This window comes from Typopeltis vanoorti, chromosome 23, assembly GCF_054136105.1.
Source record: "Typopeltis vanoorti isolate ZY-2024b chromosome 23, IOZ_Tvanoo_1.0, whole genome shotgun sequence".
Classification (NCBI taxonomy): Eukaryota; Metazoa; Arthropoda; class Arachnida; order Uropygi; family Thelyphonidae; genus Typopeltis; species Typopeltis vanoorti.
Genome location: NC_143571.1, coordinates 35,382,007 through 35,399,559, shown reverse-complemented (window position 1 = coordinate 35,399,559; position 17,553 = coordinate 35,382,007). Strand labels below are relative to the sequence as shown.

At 35.4% G+C, this 17,553-nt stretch overlaps 1 protein-coding gene across 1 annotated transcript in view; it reads left to right on the top strand.

Annotated features, from left to right (window-relative positions):
- The window catches only part of LOC150093777 (N-chimaerin-like), a 274,033-nt gene that overhangs the window by 181,317 nt on the left and 75,163 nt on the right, over positions 1-17,553 (top strand). The window contains exon 10 of the mRNA XM_090412511.1: positions 11,384-11,461. Coding sequence (XP_090268637.1) covers positions 11,384-11,461 — 78 coding nt within the window. The remainder of the gene's footprint in view (positions 1-11,383; positions 11,462-17,553) is intronic.

Sequence of the window (17,553 nt, the reverse complement as noted above, 5' to 3'; positions counted from 1 at the left end):
ATTTGGCTTTTTGTTTGGGAGAGGGAAGAGAGACTTTTTTGCTATTGTTAGTTTTTTAATTCTTCTGAGGTTTATCTTATGATGATGAGATTTTAATAAGCATAGAAACATTTTTAAACAGTAATGTATTTTTATGTTATAATGGTTTGTAGGACAGCTGGTCATGAAGTTGTTGTCTTGTCAACTCTTAAAAAAAATGGAAAAGGATAATGAATCATCAGGTAGTCGTGTTTAGAAAGGAGAGACAATTGTTTCTTTTTCTATCGTGAAATTAGTTTTAGGATGGTGGCTGTTAAGAGTGCTAAAAATGTATCCATTATGTCTAGGCCATGAGGACAAATAGCACTCACATCATCAACATAGTAGTCAGCCTATTCGTTTAAGTGTAGCTGCATTTAGTGCTTTATTTTCTAAATGTTCCATATAGAATTTGGCTAGTGGGAGGGAGAAGAGGAGAATCCATTAAGGTCCTATTTTTATATTAATATATTATTATTTTATTTAATTAGTTTTGTATATTAGTAAAATAAATTACATTTTTTCTCTTGCCGTTGTTTATACTGTGAAGAACTTATGACTGCATCTGTACTTTTGAAGTGCATCACCAGATAAATACTGTCAACAATGGCTTCCATTTAATTATTATTATTTTTTTTTGGTCTCCATATAAATGCATTCGATGAAAGGCCTTTTCTCTTTCTCTGATATAATAATGTCATGGATTCCCAACATGTTAACTTCAAAAATCATACTTGTACTTCTATATATGAGGGTGGTCTGAAAAGTTCTCAGCCTCAACTATAGATGGCAACACTATAGTTGAGGCAAGATTTTTTTTTTCTAAGTTGGCACATCTGTCATAAGCATCCATGTGAAATTACAAGTCATTCTATCAAGTAGTTTGTTTTATACAGCTGTCTGAAGCAAAAGTGTTGTCTAACCCTTGAAGCAAATAAAATTGAGTATCGTGCGGTTATAAAATTCTTTGTAAAAGAAGGTTTAACGCCAAAAGAAATTCATTCGAAGTTCATAAAAGTTTATGGGCACTCTTCTCCTTTGTTTTTGACAATTAAGAAATGAGCTGCCGAGTTTAAATGTGGCTGTACCAGCCTTGAAGATGATCAATGTGAAGGACGTCCAAAAAGTGTAACAACACTAGAAATCATTGATCTAGTGCACGATATATTACTGATTTTCGTAGACAGGCTTATACGTTGGTTATGCATTATTAAAACACTTAAGGAATAGAACAACGTAGTTAGGAATATAAATTAAATTAAACTTTAATAAATATTTTCCGATATTTCGGCAATGTCACATTGCCATTTTCTAAAGGAACTTACAAAAAAGTTACATGCAACGTAGGCACTACAACACAGAAACTGGGAATGAAAAGATGAAGCTATTGTTCTCCTAACAGTCCTGATGGTGCCCTCTAGCGGGCTAAGTAGGTGTTCTTGGCCGTTGGGCTGAAGGTCTGCAGATGTAGGTCTCCCATATTTGGGGCAGTCGCATACACCCAAACTTGTTGAGGTTTGGAGAATTTCTCAGGGCTGAGGCTGATTCCATAAAGAGTCTTTCAAATTTGTATTTGCTACGGTGTATCACTGTAGCTTTCTTGCACCGTATTCTGTGGCGTGTATCCAGAGCATGGTCCGCAAGCCCAGAATGACTGTATTTGTGAAAACGGATGTAGTCCTTGTGTTCCGAAATTCTGATATTCGCTGTCCTGCCTGTTTGGCCAAAGTAAGAGTTTACAACTGCAAGGGACCTGGTAAACACCAGGTAGGTCTAGGGGAAGTGGCTAATTTGTATGTGGGGAAATACAAATTAGCTAATTTGTATGTGGGGGAATCAATGCCATCCACTATGGGACGTAATGGCACATTTTCTTTGTGTATTTTTGGGAGTCCGTAAATAAGGGGGGGGAGTATAGAGTTAAACGGCTTTAATCTGTTGGTAACTTCTACAGGCCAAGAAGTGACTCTCTTAAGGGGCCTGTGAAGTTTTCTAATTTGAGAGTTGGTGGGATTGTAATTGATAGGGAGGTAAGTGGCCCGATCTAATAGAAGAGCATTCAGCTTACCTGTGTAGTCCTTTTGGTTAAGTAATACAGTTGCATTTTACGGACTCCCAAAAATACACAAAGAAAATGTGCCATTACGTCCCATAGTGGATGGCATTGATTCCCCCACATACAAATTAGCTAAACATTTGGCCAAAGAGCTCACACACTATACTGGCAACACACCATCACACATAAAAAACTCAGCCCATTTCAAAGCCAGCATAGAAAACCTTACACTCCAACATACTGACATAATGGTCAGCTTTGATGTGTTCTCTTTATTTACAAATGTCCCACTCAAGGAAACTTTAGAGCTAATCCAAGCTAAATTTTCTCCTGACATCTCAGCCTTATTTCAGTTCACAATGAACTCAGGCTATTTCGTTTGGCAGGGAAAATTCTACAAACAAATAGAGGGGACAGCCATGGGTTCACCACTCTCCCCACCCTTGGCCAATTTCTTTATGGAGACCCTTGAAGTAAAAGCCTTAACCTCTGCCCCACAAAAACCAACCATATGGCTTCGCTACGTTGATGATGTGTTTGCTATTTGGCCACATGGCTCTGAAACACTTCTCTCCTTCTTAACACACTTAAACAACCAACACCCCAGAATCAAATTCACTCTGGAAAAAGAGGAAAACAACAGCCTCCCTTTCCTAGACACACTAGTCACCCGCCAGCCTAATGGATCCTTGGTTTTCTCAGTTTACAGAAAACCCACCCATACTGGCAGATACATTCACCAACAATCCCCCCCCCCACAACAATATGGAGTAGTGAAAACACTATACAACAGGGCTAAACTAATCTGTTCAAACGACTTGGCCCTAAACACTGAACTAAATCACATCCTCAACACTTTCTCAGCCAATGGCTACCCCCCCAAAAAAATCCAAAAAATATTAGAACCTACAAACCACAGATCCCCTCCCTCCCCCCACAACAAGGATTACTCTAAATCCATCACCATTCCCTACATCTGAGGCACCTCGGAAAAGATTACCAAAATCTTAAAAAAACATGACCTGACCTCCTGTTACAAACCTTACAGAAAATTGGCATCCCTTATCCGCTCCACTAAAGACCAACCACTTCCCCTAGACCTACCTGGTGTTTACCAGGTCCCTTGCAGTTGTAAACTGTCTTACTTTGGCCAAACAGGCAGGACAGCGAATATCAGAATTTCAGAACACAAGGACTACATCCGTTTTCACAAATACAGTCATTCTGGGCTTGCGGACCATGCTCTGGATACACGCCACAGAATACGGTGGAAGAAAGCTACAGTGATACACCGTAGCAAATACAAATTTGAAAGACTCTTTATGGAATCAGCCTCAGCCCTGAGAAATTCTCCAAACCTCAACAAATTTGGGTGTATGCGACTGCCCCAAATTTGGGAGACCTACATCTGCAGACCTTCAGCCCAACGGCCAAGAACACCTACTTAGCCTGCTAGAGGGCACCATCAGGACTGTTAGGAGAACAATAGCTTCATCTTTTCATTCCCAGTTTCTGTGTTGTAGTGCCTACGTTGCACGTAACTTTTTTGTAAGTTCCTTTAGAAAATGGCAATGTGACATTGCCGAAATATTGGAAAATATTTATTAAAGTTTAATTTAATTTATATTCCTAACTACGTTGTTCTATTCCTTAAGTGTTTTAATAAATAATAAGATATAGTACTGGATGACAGGCGAGTCAAAGTGCATAAATTGCTGAGACTATAGGCATTTCAAAAGAACATGTTTTGCATGAAAAAGCTTTGCTGAAGATAGGTGCTGCGCTTGCTCACAGCAGATCAAAAACGCACTCACATGAAAATCTCTAAACAGTGCTTGGAGCGTTTTAACAAGAATAAAACTGATTTTGTGTGTCGATGTATTACTATGAATGAGACTTGGATTCACCTTTACATACCAGAATCCAAACAGCAGTGAAAACAGTGGACAGAAACTGGTTGTTTAGTGCCAAAGAAGACGAAGTCGGCTCCATCATTTTGGGATGCTAAAGGCATTTTGTTTATTAATTATCTTGAAAAGGGTAAAACAATAACCGGGGAATATTATTCTGATCTTTTAACCAGACTAGATGAAAAAATTTATGAGAAAAGACCCGGTTTGCAGAAGAAAAAAATCATCTTTCATGATTTTTTTCCCACAAAGGTGTTTTGGCAATGGGAAAATTAAGGGATCTGCACTATGAATTGTTGGAACATTCACCCTATTCCCCAGATTTGGCTCCCACTGACCTCTTATCTCTTCCCAAAACTAAAACTGTTCCTCTCTGGTCAGAGTTTTTCTTCGAATCAAGAGGTGATTGCAGCTATAGAGGAGTATCTTGCAGATCTTACTGAGAACCACTACAGGGACGCGATAATGGTGCTGGAGCATTGCAGGAATAAATGTATTAATCTTAAGGGAGATTATGTTTAAAAATAAAAATAATTTTGAAATTATAAATTTGTTTTTTCATTGTTAGGGCGCGAACTTTTCAGACCACCCTCATATGTATCCAGTCACTCTTATATTATCTTCCATCGATGAAGTTTGTCCTCATTTTTTTTTTATTTTATTTTTTTTTACTTTTTTTTTACAATTTTTTTTTACTAGGAACAGGAACTTTGTTTAATTGAATGTCAGCCAGTACAGAATACACTATCTACCAATAATTGTCCAGACACGCCTACTGCAGTTATTCCTATCCTTTCCTTATCATCCTATGCTGGAAAAAACATCTTATTTAGAATGATCTCTGCAAACCCCCCCCCCCCCAATGACCTAATTGTGCCACCTAGTATTTCACTAATTTCTCTGTTAACTGTATGTATCTTTATTTCTCTTGATGCCTTATACATTAATGTCACTTGTTTTCAGTATCCCTTTGTTTCATTTTGATTGCCTTGATTTCTTAACAAAAACAGGAACCCTGTTTGATCATCAGCCAGTACAGAATACATTATCTACCAATAATTGTCCAGACACCCCAATTAGTTGAAGTTATGGAACATTCCAGGTTTGTTAATAACATAAAAACTGGTGTACAGATAGTAGGAAGCAATATTTCATCGTAGCAGTTAAATATAGGTGGTATGGCAATACAACTTGAACTCCATGACTTCAAGAGTGGTGTCATCATGAGCTGTCAGTTTTTAATCTCCCCACTTAATATCTGCAGTTTATATTTTAAGTTAATTTTTAGAATAGTGCTCATACAAAATTTCAAAATGAGCTTCTACTTGAACTCAATGAAGCTTTCATTGTGAATGTTAATTATACAGCAAGTCCTCAACATTTAGGATTATATCTTATAAATAAAATACTTAATTAAAAGAAACACGTATTAACACAGTGAAAATTATTTACTTGTAAATATTTCATCCTAAGTATCTTAGGGCATCATCAGTACAGTAGTTTAAACAATAATAAGAATAACATACAGTTAGGGCACATGATTACAATAGAATCTCATTAAATGTGCGTAACGTGTTACAGAAGTAAAAAAACTAATAATAATTATTTTACGCAATTTTGTATGAGAATTTCACATACTTTGGGAATAGTAAGAACGTCGTTGCGGTTTAAATTTTGTCTGTGTAGTAGGGCTTCAGAACTTTCTTTATATAAACATGAACATTTATATAAAGATCTATGTAAAAGTTTAGACTTTTCTCAATGGATCGTATGGCTTGGATTTTCAATTCCATGTTGAGAGAGGCCAGATTTCTGTGGTTTAAAAAGACAAATGTGGTCTTGATGTTCCGAGATGCGTTTCTGAACAGACCTACCTGTCTGTCCAAAGTAAGACGATTTGCATGAGCATGAAATCTCATAAATGCCAGGCAGCATCAAAGATGAGAGTTTGTCCTTAGGAGAAGGTAACAAGTTGTAAATTTGATTGATAGGTTTGTAAGTAGTGGCAAAATTGTATTTCTTCATAATTTTAGAAAGAAAATTTTTAAACTGCAGAAATCTAGCCTCTCTCAACACAGAATTGAAAATCCAAGCCATAGGATCCATTGGGAAAAGTCTAAACTTTTACATAGATCTTTATATAAACATGAACGTTTATATAAAGAAAGTTCTGAAGCCCTACTACACAGACCAAATTTAAACCGTAACGTTGTTCTTACTATTCCCAAAGTATGGAAAATTGTCATACAAAATTGTGTAAAATAATTATTATTAGGTTTTTTTTTTTTTTTTAATTCTGTAACACGTTACGCACGTTTAATGAGATTCTATTGTAATCATGTGCCCTAACTGTATGTTATTCCTATTATTGTTTAAACTACTGTACTGATGATGTCCTAAGATACTTTAGGATGAAATATTTACAAGTAAATAATTTTCACTGTGGTTAAGATGTGTGTTTCTTTTAATTATGATCTCACCACAGGTTTTGTTATTTAAAAAAGTTTTATTCCTTCACGTGGAAAGGACAACGCAGAAGACAAACTTACTAGGAAAACTGCAATTAAAACAGGGTAAGCTACGAGCTCAAATGTTTTTTTAAAAAAGTGCAGACGCGATAATCTCATTCCAACCTTTGCAAAACTGAAGGAAGTCATGAAATCTCCAGGTGCCCATAAAATCTATCAAAAAGAGCCATTCCTTACTACTCAATCAGTTACGAGTTTCTAAGCATGAATTAGCAACAAACAATTTAAATATTGCAGAACTAGAAACAGACTTGTCAAATACGTTAAATCAGGAATTGCTACAATTAATTATAACTGTCTCAAAGAATTCAGGAAAAAAAGCTTTTGATAAAAGCAATAGTGCTCTACATAATAAATACCTTAATCTATTAAATCGATCAAAAAAGATCACTAACAAATTACCAACGGAAAAATGGGTAGTCAGTTTATTGAACCGTCCACTAACAACAGACAAATTAAATGTCCTAGCAAGAGGCCATAAATTTGTGATTTCACCAAAATGTTTCCCATATTTAGACTTCATATAGAAAGAAACGTCAACCATCTCTCCAGTATTGAAGCCAACAGACTTCTTTTTGAGGTAGCTAAAGTGTTCTACAATGCCAAACTTTTGGAATTAAATATCCCACCATCAGAATTGAAACTATTATATCTTTAAAACATAATAAAAACATTACCAGAGCTGATAAAGGAAATACCACTGTGGTTCTTGATACATATTCATATGACCGAAAAATGAATTTACTTCTTCGAGATCGTAATATTTACGCCAAATTGGATTATGATCCTACAAAACGTCAACTCAGAAAATTAAATAAGCTACTTAATGAAACTTCCTCCTTAGATGAAGAAACAATCAAAAAACTTAAGACATACCATGCCAGACCTCCTAGAATTTATGACTTACCTAAAATACACAAAACTAATGTTCCACTCAGACCCGTCGTAGACTGTATCAGCAGTCCAACTTACAAGGTATCAAGATTCTTATCTAACCTTCCCCGTCCTCACATAGGCCACTCAGTCTCTTCAATCAAAAATTCTACAGAGTTTCACACAAAAATTAAAGCCATTCAACTTTCAAAAACTGACTTGTTAATCAGCTTCGACATTGTCTCCCTTTTCACGAACAATCCCCATAAAGAAACAATAGAATTACTAACTCAAAAATTTCTGTCTGATATAGTTGAATTGTTCAAGTTTGTTATTGCATCAGGTTACTTCACCTGGAAAGGTCAAATTTACAAGCAAGAAGAAGGAACAGCAATGGTATCTTCTTTATCACCAAACCTAGCAAACTTGTTTCTAAAACATCTTGAGGAAAAAATATTCACTTTTGAACCCAAACCAAAAATTTGGTTAAGATATATCGACGACGTATTTGCAGTCTGGGATCATCCCGAACGTGAATTACAACTGTTTCTAGATAAAATTAACCTTCTTCATCATCTCATCAACTTTACATTAGAAAAAGAATCTCCACAGGGTATCTCCTTTTTGGATTTACACATTCAAAGAAAAGAAGATAGTTCCATCGCTACGTCTGTCTTTCGCAAGCTTACATTCTAAGGTCACTACATTCACAATTCTTCCACTCATCATCCATCTCAGAAATCTGGCATTATTAAATCACTAGTTTCCAGAGTGCACAAATTCTGCTCCTCTGAAGAATCTCTAAACCAAGAATTAGAAGTAATCAAAAATACAGCCATCCTAAATGGATATAATCCTAAAACAACTCAAAAAATCATCAGTCACTTTCCCACACATCAAACCAGACAAGAAGAAGTCCATAGGATTCCCATACCTTACGTCAAAGGCATCTCCGAATGTCTTTCTAAAATTATGAAGAAATACAATTTTGCCACTACTTACAAACCTATCAACCAAATTTACAACTTGTTACCTTCTCCTAAGGACAAACTCTCACCTCTGATGTTGCCTGGCGTTTATGAGATTCCATGCTCATGCAAATTGTCTTACTTTGGACAGACAGGTAGGTCTGTTCAGAAACGCATCTCGGAGCATCAAGACCACATTCGTCTTTTTAAACCGCAGAAATCTGGCCTCTCTCAACACGGAATTAAAAATCCAAGCCATAGGATCCATTTAGAAGAGTCTAAACTTTTACATAGATCTTTATATAAACATAAACGTTTATGTAAAGAAAGTTCTGAAGCCCTACTACACAGACTAAATTTAAACCGCAACGACGTTCTTACTAATCCCAAAGTATGGGAAATTATCATACAAAATTGTGTAAAATAATTATTAGTTTTTTTGTTTTTTTTTAACTTCTGTAACACGTTACGCATGTTTCATGAGATTCTATTGTAATCATGCACCCTAACTGTATGTTTTTTCTATTATTGTTTAAACTACTGTACTGATGATGTTCTAAGATACTTAGAATGAAATATTTACAAGTAAATAATTTTCACTGTGGTTAATACATGTTTTTTTTTTTTTAATTATGATCTCACCACAGGTTTCGTTATTTAAAAAAAAATAAATAAATAAATAAAATACATAATATAAGCAAAAGGCAGTTGTGTAATGATCAAAACTAGATAACTAGAAAGAAACCAACCTACATATATTTCCTCACCTTCTCTGTGGTACATCCTGCAGTCAGTCAGCTTTTGCTACTGCACATTCCTATAGGATTATAGGAATTGTCATAGTAGACAGTTTGCTATAGCGAATTTTCTTTAGCAGAACTGTGTGGTTACTGGGGATTTTGATTGTGATGTTCAGTAGTTTGTTGTAATAGTGTTTGCTACAATGAGAAGTGAGAACTGACTGTAATAGGCATCTACCTAGATACTGAACAAATGTAGATGGAATGGGAAAATTAGAATTAACTATTCAAAATGTACACTATCTACCAATAATTGTCCAGACATTTTAGAAATTTACAACTGATACCAGCAGGCAAACCCTAATATCAGGTATTTCCACCTTTGACTTTGATCACCTCCTGCACCTTTTGAGAGAGGCTTTCCACCAATGCACAGGAGACGTCAGGTGGAATTTGTCTCCATTCCTCCATCAAAGCAGCACTGAGTTCAGTGACAGCTTGAGGACGTGCTGCTCCTAACTTCAATCACCACTCCAATTTGTCCGACAGGTGTTCGATGGGGTTGAGATCAAGATTCTGCACAGGCTAGGGCAGTTGTTTCACACCCATCTCTTCATGCCATTCCATAACAGTTGGATGGTATGAAGTCCGTAAAAACTTTACAGTGTAGGCAGCAACTTGATATCCTGAATATCAAGGTACTGATCTGCCTTCATGGAGCCATGGACAACAACCACCAAACTTTACTATGGGTACAACACACTGTGGTAACAAGTGTTCACTAGGCTGCATCCACAGACTGGAAACAGGTGAACCTTGATTCATCACACTAGAGTACCATTTTTCCATTGGTGGTCAATGTCCAGTTCACATAATCTTTGCACCAGGCCAGATGAGCTGCTTTGTTCATTATTATGATGTTCGTTTGTGTGCTGCTGCTGCTCTTCCATGGAAACCCAGTAAATGGAATTCTTTTTGTACAGTATTAGTGCTCGCCATGGTGTTGCTGGCACTATGGAACCCAAACTCATCACGGATGGTCTGTGTGAGTTGTAGCCAGTTTTTGTGTGCCACCCGTTTTAACACTCTTCTGTCCCTTGTCAGTTATTTTTGGCTGCCCTGGGTATTTCCATTTGTTGATCACATTGCCACCCATTGATTTTGGATGCTCCAGTAGTGCGACAATGGCATTTAATTCTGAATTTATCATGACTGATAAATTCAGAATTAAATAGGTCTTTCACTTTGTATTTTCAGAATATGTCACAAAGATCATTTATTCATTGTCAGTTTTTATTACCAACATTTCCAGACCTAATCAAGTATGCTTGATTTGTAGCAAAATATACAAATATCTCTGAGGTTTCATGCTGCATTGCCAATTCTTTCTTCAGTTGAATTTCTCTTGTCTGTTGAGGCATTGAAGTTTCCCCATGTATATACACAATTTGGCAGTACAGTAATTGACATGTTTGTTCACTCAGTATCTGGTATGTGCTACAAACTATGCATGTATATATATATATATATATAAAAACAATGAATTAAAAAAAAAAAAATGTGTGAACATGGAAAATATACACAAGCAGAATGTACTTGGGGCAGAGGAAAAATTCTTGTTCTGTTTAACACATTGGTGGTTATTTAATATATGGTAAACTTTGTGAAAGAGTTTTCTTTTTCTTTCAGCACTACATTAGCCTTTCTTGGGCTGTGACTGTGAGGTTGGTTCTCTTCTGTGTCCTCTGGTTTTCCCTCTCAAACATAAAACTCACCTGGAATACATTGTAGCAGCACAGTAATGTTGACCTATCTGGCAGGTACTACAAACTGCTTATCTCTTTTAATTGGTCACCTTGATGATGCCTTACCTGCTATGATCTCATAATCAGTGTAACCAAATTCAAAGACAAATGACTGATTTGTATGAGCTTAATACTTAGTGGCTGAATATTGTATCATTTACAATAAGTGTGTTAAGAATAGATAGTTGAGGCGCTGAGTAGGATTTGAATAATTTCCGGAGCTCTTGTCGTCACCATCTCAGCTGCACTCGTGTCTTCTGGTAAGAGACTAATAATAATAATAATTATTATTATTGTGCCTTTTAAAGCTTTTTAAAACACGAGGCAGCTTGCACATTTTTTATGAATTGCTCTCATTTACAGAACTAATGGACTTCATGTTTATTGTAATACATATGTATGGCTTATTTTTGTATTTAGCTATATTATATTATGATATATGAATATAGTTTGATGATTGTTTCAAGTTTTATATTTTATTTCAGGGTTAGACAATGAAGGACTGTATAGAGTCTCAGGGTTTACTGATGATATTGAAGCCATTAGGTTATTGTTTGACAAAGGTATATTTTGTCTGTATTAGTCAGTATGTTATACATTTTGTTTTTATTACAATAATATCTTTTTAATTAGTCTGAATGCTCCTGTGATATCAAGCACCTCCTGGTCCAACTTGAACGTTATCTTTGGGTTGGCAAGAACTGTGTTTGAATTCCAAGATACAAGGAACATTTTAGATCTTTTCAACTGATTGCATTAATAGGTGATTATATGCTAGCATATAAGGTGACTGAGCAGATAAATTAATCCCTAAAATTTCTTTTCAAAATGTTTATGTTGAGCTATACTTGCCACATAAGATGACCTCAAATTTTACACTTGCCGCTGACAGCTTACTAGATGCATTACTATTAATTCAATATAATGTAGACCTGAAAATCACACTGTAATTTATTCAGTGTCTACCTATATGAAAATATTGGTAAAATTGTTTGTCGCATTTATATCAGTCTGCATATCCGTACCCTAATGAATACATTTGTTAAATATAAATATTTATATAAAATATATTAATTTATTAGTATGGTAATTAACAAAAACAAAAGCTTATCAGAACAGAGTACATGCATCTAGCATAGCACTGCTACACAGTATACATTAATGTAGGAGCTTGACGATGTTTTCCATCACTGAAATGAAAAGTTCGAATTTTATACCTGGAGTATAAGATGATCCCATGTTTTAGCAATTTTATTTAACTTCATATATGATATACCAACATATATGGCATTTTTTAAATATTCTATTTTTTTTTTTTTTCAAATTTTTATGTATTTTACGTGTTTTATTTTTTACGTAATCTGGAAACCCTGCTCTTGAGGGATTCCAGATTACAGCAGTCAGAAAACATGAAATTTTCTGGCTGCTGTAGACCTCCAGTAAGCAGGGTAGTGGTCCCACACTGGACAGTGAAATTTATTGCCAGAAAATAATCACATTTGATTATCTTTGTGAAAGCCTATAGTAGCATTTGAACTCACAGCCTGTTGGGGAGCAGATGTGCTACATTCAGCCAACTAGGCTGGCTGAGCTAGAGATCCATGTAGTCTGACTTTCTTAAAGAAAGAAGAGAGATGTTAAATTTATTTATTTTTAATTAAACTTCTATGCTATTTATCCTCCATTCTACTACACAGTGAAATCAAAATGACACTGATAATCAGCACCATGGCGTCTTTGGTTTATACTACTGAAGATGACTTATAAATAGGTATTTATTAACTATCTTTCATTTAACCCATGTTGCCATCCTGCAATAATTTCTTTGACTATGCTAAATCCTTTCCACAGACACAAGAAAGATGTTACATTTGCATTTTAGTTGGCTTAAAGCTTACTTAGGATGCAGGCAATCTTTAAGAATGAATTTGCAGCTGAAAGTGAGTCCATATGATGATCCATCTTTTGCTTCTGTATAGTAGTTGGTTTTGACAAGACATTATATAGTCTGATTCTAGTGTGTTTTTGTACTAGGGATGGCTTAAATATATTATTTATTATGCCATTTACTTTAACAAAGTTGGATATTTTGGTGTCTATGTCTTTTCTTCTTCATATGATAAATCACATCTGAAAGTATTTACTTGTTCTATTTTATTATCTATCACTATTTTACTTATTGAGTTTTCTCCTTTGAATGCCATTATTTTTGTTTTTTCTTTAGATATCGTCATATTATATTGTTTTGAGAAATTGTTTAATGATTTTAATGATCTTTGTAAATCATCTTCTGATGTAGCTAATACTATTTGATCATTTGCAAATAGTAGTGTATCTGTCTGCATTTGTGGGGTTATTTGTACCAAATGGGTTATACTGTTTCCAGATTGTTATAATTTTATTTATATATATATTGAAAAGCAGAGGTGAGAGGGTACATCCTTGTCGTACTCCTCTTGATATATCTTTCCATTATGAGATGTGTTCTAATTTAACTGCTATTTTATTTCCTGTATATATTTCTTGATTGGATTGTAAAAGATGGTTTGGTATGTTTAAACCGGTTAATATTTTAAACAGTTTTTGTCTACTAATTATGGCCTTGATATGGTCTTATGTCTAAAATTAACTCTGCTAATTTAAAATTTGTGATAACATGGTCAATTACTGATTTGTAACCTCTGGCTGGCCAAGTATATTTATGTATTTCCTTGTGTTTAAACTAATTCATTATTCTCATATTATTATAAATGACAAAATCGTGCAGTTTGCGACCATTTTGATTACATGTACCTTCGCTGAATTTATTTATGTTTGTTTTGTATATTTTGTTTCCTTTTCTGGCATTTAAATCTCCTGCTAGTAGTAAATAGTCAGTTTTGTTTGTTTTATCTATGGCATTCTGTAATTATAAAATATATTACTCTCTTCCTTTCCCTTGTCAGGTTTCTATTTTCTAATTTTTATATTTTCTATTAGTCTTTCATTCAAATAGTTATAATATACAATATTGTTCTTTAGGGATTTATGTACCATAATCATTATACCTGTTTTTGCTCTTTCTTCTTTTTTTACCCCACTATAGATTTGTATATAGTTGTTTGTTTCTTTTGTACCTTTTTTGGTTTTTCTTTGTTTCTGTTACTATCATCATCATCATCATCATCATCAAATTCCTGCCATTTACCCTCAAGGGGTGTACAGGATATGATAGTACTACATGAAAAAAATTACATCATTTTTAATTTCCTATCTACAATTTTCCTCCAAACCAGTCTGTTACTTCTCAAGACTCCAACATTATCAGATCTTATATTTCTATCGTCTAAAGCATTTTGTACCGTATCAATCCACCTATATCTTGGTCTTCCTCTGGGTCGTTTTGCTGCCAACCTGGCAGAGAACACTTGTTTTGCTAATCTTTCTTCACCTATTCTGTTTAAGTGACCATACCACCTGAGATTAGCTCTGCTAACGCATTCCTGGATGCTGACAATGTCAAGTTCTTTCCTAATATCCTCGTTTTTAATATGATATTGCCATTGATGCCATCTGTTCATGCCTATAATCTTTCTCAGGACTCTCATATCCATGGTCTCTAGTCTTTGGTCAAGTGTTTTACTTCTGACCCAGCTCTCAGATCCATAAGTTAAAACTGGTTTGAACACTGTCTTGTACACAGCTAATTTAGTGTTCCGACTGATTTCTCTCTTATTCCATATGAATTTATTCAATTGACTTCCCACCATACCAGCTTTGCTGATTCTGTTGTCTATTTCTATATTTAATTTACCATCTTCAGTAAAAATCGTGCCTAAATAGCTGAAATGTTTTACTTGTTCCACAGGTTCTCCATTCACAACACAGTTGACATTTTCAATGATTCTGCCTATTTTCATTGTCTTTGTCTTTTTATTGCTGACCTTCATACCATATCTATTACAACAGCTATTCAATTTAGTCAGAGAATCTTGCAGACTTGTAGCAGATTTATTTAGAAGTATAACATCATCCGCATAAAGCAAAGAGCTGACATTAACATCTCCAATTTTGATATCAGGTTTAATACCACTTTCCTTCATAATGTGATCCATATAGATAATGAATAACAGAGGGGATAATGTACATCCTTGTCTCACACCAGATTTAACATTAAACCATCTTCCTGTACTTCCTTCAATTCTAACTGCTGACTTACAACTCAAATAAAGACTAAGTATTGCTTGATATAATGCCCAATTGACACCATATAACTGAAGCGTATTGAATAGCTTCTCTCTTGGCACCTTGTCATATGCCTATTCCAGATCGACAAAACTTAAATACAGATCTTTGTTATATTCCCATGCTTTCTCGACTATTTGTCGTACAGTGAAGATCTGATCCTGACAGCCTCTATTTGGCCTGAATCCAGCTTGTTCTTCACCAAGCTTTTCTTCCACAATTCTTCTCAATCGTTTCTCAAGTATACTTGCATAGATCTTGCCAGGAACACTCAGTAGGGAAATACCTCTGTAATTCTCACATGCAGTTTTATTTCCCTTTTTATATATGGGTACTATGAGAGCACTACTCCAATCATCGGGAATTCGTCCCTCTGTCCAGGCTTTCTGAACTATGCAGTGCAGCCACTGTAAGACTCTTACACCACCATACTTCAGCATTTCTGGTCGAATATCATCTACTCCTGCTGCCTTTCCACATTTCAAGCCTTTGATGGCTTTTTCTACTTCTAGTATGGATATGTATTCCTGACTGCATGCCTGGTCAGTGTTTTTTACCACTGTGCTGTCATCACTGCTTGTTTCATTTAGCAGTTTTTCAAAGTAATTACTCCATACTTCAAGGATATCTTTTTCTTCCGTTTTCATGTCACCTTTATCATCTCTAATTCCTTTTACAGCACTCTTTCCTCCATTCTTAAGCGTCTTCAACAACCTCCAGAATATTTTGCCACCTTCTTGATATTTATTTTCTATATTCTTGCCAAAGTCCTCCCATGACTTTTGTTTAGCTAGTTTTACACAGTGTTTAGCATTCTTGCATTTGTCTCTATATTCTCTAAGAGCACAAGCTGACTTATTTGACAGGAACTTTTGGTATGCTTTCTTCTTTTCCTTCACTGCCTCTTTAACTTCCTGTGTCCACCAGGGAGTTCTGATTTTTTTATCCTTACAGATAACCTCACCACATGCCTCTCTGGCAGAATCAATCAATGTTTTCTTCAGAGTTTGCCACTGAATCTCCAAGGTTTGATTCCTGTTCTCAAACTCTTTCATTTTTTCTTCAATAATCTTTGTGTATTTTAGTCTACAGTTCACATCTGAGAGCTGCTCAACTTTTATTCGCTTTAAAACTTTCTTACATGTTATTCTTTTCAATATGAAATTCAATTTTATCCTGCTCAAGACTAAATAGTGATCACTTCCAATTTCAAATCCTCTGTACACTCTAGTGTCCTGCACCAGGGAGAAAACATCACTATCAACAATAACATAGTCAATGAGACTTTTCTTATTCCTAGCCTCTTCTCTCCATGTGAATTTGTGCACATTTTTATGTTGGAACATGGTGTTAGTAATAACCAGTCCATGTCCTGAGCAGAAATCCAATAGATATTTACCATTATTATTAGCTTTGCTCTTTTCTCCAAATTTTCCCAAAATATTTTTGTATGTCTCACAATCATTTCCTACTCTGCTATTTAGATCTCCAACAAGGACCAACTTTTCATTTTTCATTGTGTCAGTTGCTTTTTCTAAAGCCTCAAAAAATTCCTCCACTTCTACCTTAGCAGAACCTTCTGTGGGACCATAGGCACAAATAAGTCTCATTGTCCAGTTCCCCATTCTCATATTTGCCCACATTACTCTACTTGAGACTGACTGCCATTCAAGAAGATTAGCCTCGTATTTTGTGTTGAATACTATGGCTACTCCTTCTTTTCCTTGATTGTCATTGCCTGAATATAACATTTTGTATTTATTGCTCAGAAAGATCTCACCAGTTTTGGTCTTTTTTGTTTCAGTCACCCCTATTATGTCGATCTGGTACTTATCTAATTCCTCAGCTAGCTCCATTTCTTTGCCATTCAGGCTTCTTACGTTGATAGTACCGATCTTTAACTCTGGTGATGTTGAGTTGGGGTTTATTTTCAGATTTGTTCCAGTAGCTGACTTTTCGCTGTTCGCCCTGGTTCCCTGGCGAAAACAACGGGGGCCTTGTATAACCGGGCGACGCCCCAGCCGGCATGAAATTTTGTCATGTTGTACCATCATTCTATATTTTGGTTTAACCAATAAGAATACAATTTGGTCGGCTAAATCCCAAATTGCCAGCCCATCCTCGTCCGTTCAGTATCCAAGTAGATACCCAACAGGGTGCACCACGAGAAGGTGAGGATTGGACATTAGGTCAGAAGCCCTGGTCGGTTCTCCGCATTCCTTTAAAGGCTATGTGGAGGTCTCCTCTCAGTTATACAGCTTTGACCCTTAAGCACCCCCCTTTCTGTTACTATAATTTACTAAACTTTCTGTTACTAAAACCTATAGTTTCTGTTACTATACATATCTTTATGTTAACTTGGTTTAGTCGTTAAAAGATTGGAATAATATTCCCTGGTTGTTGTTTTACCCTTTTCAAGATAATTAATAAA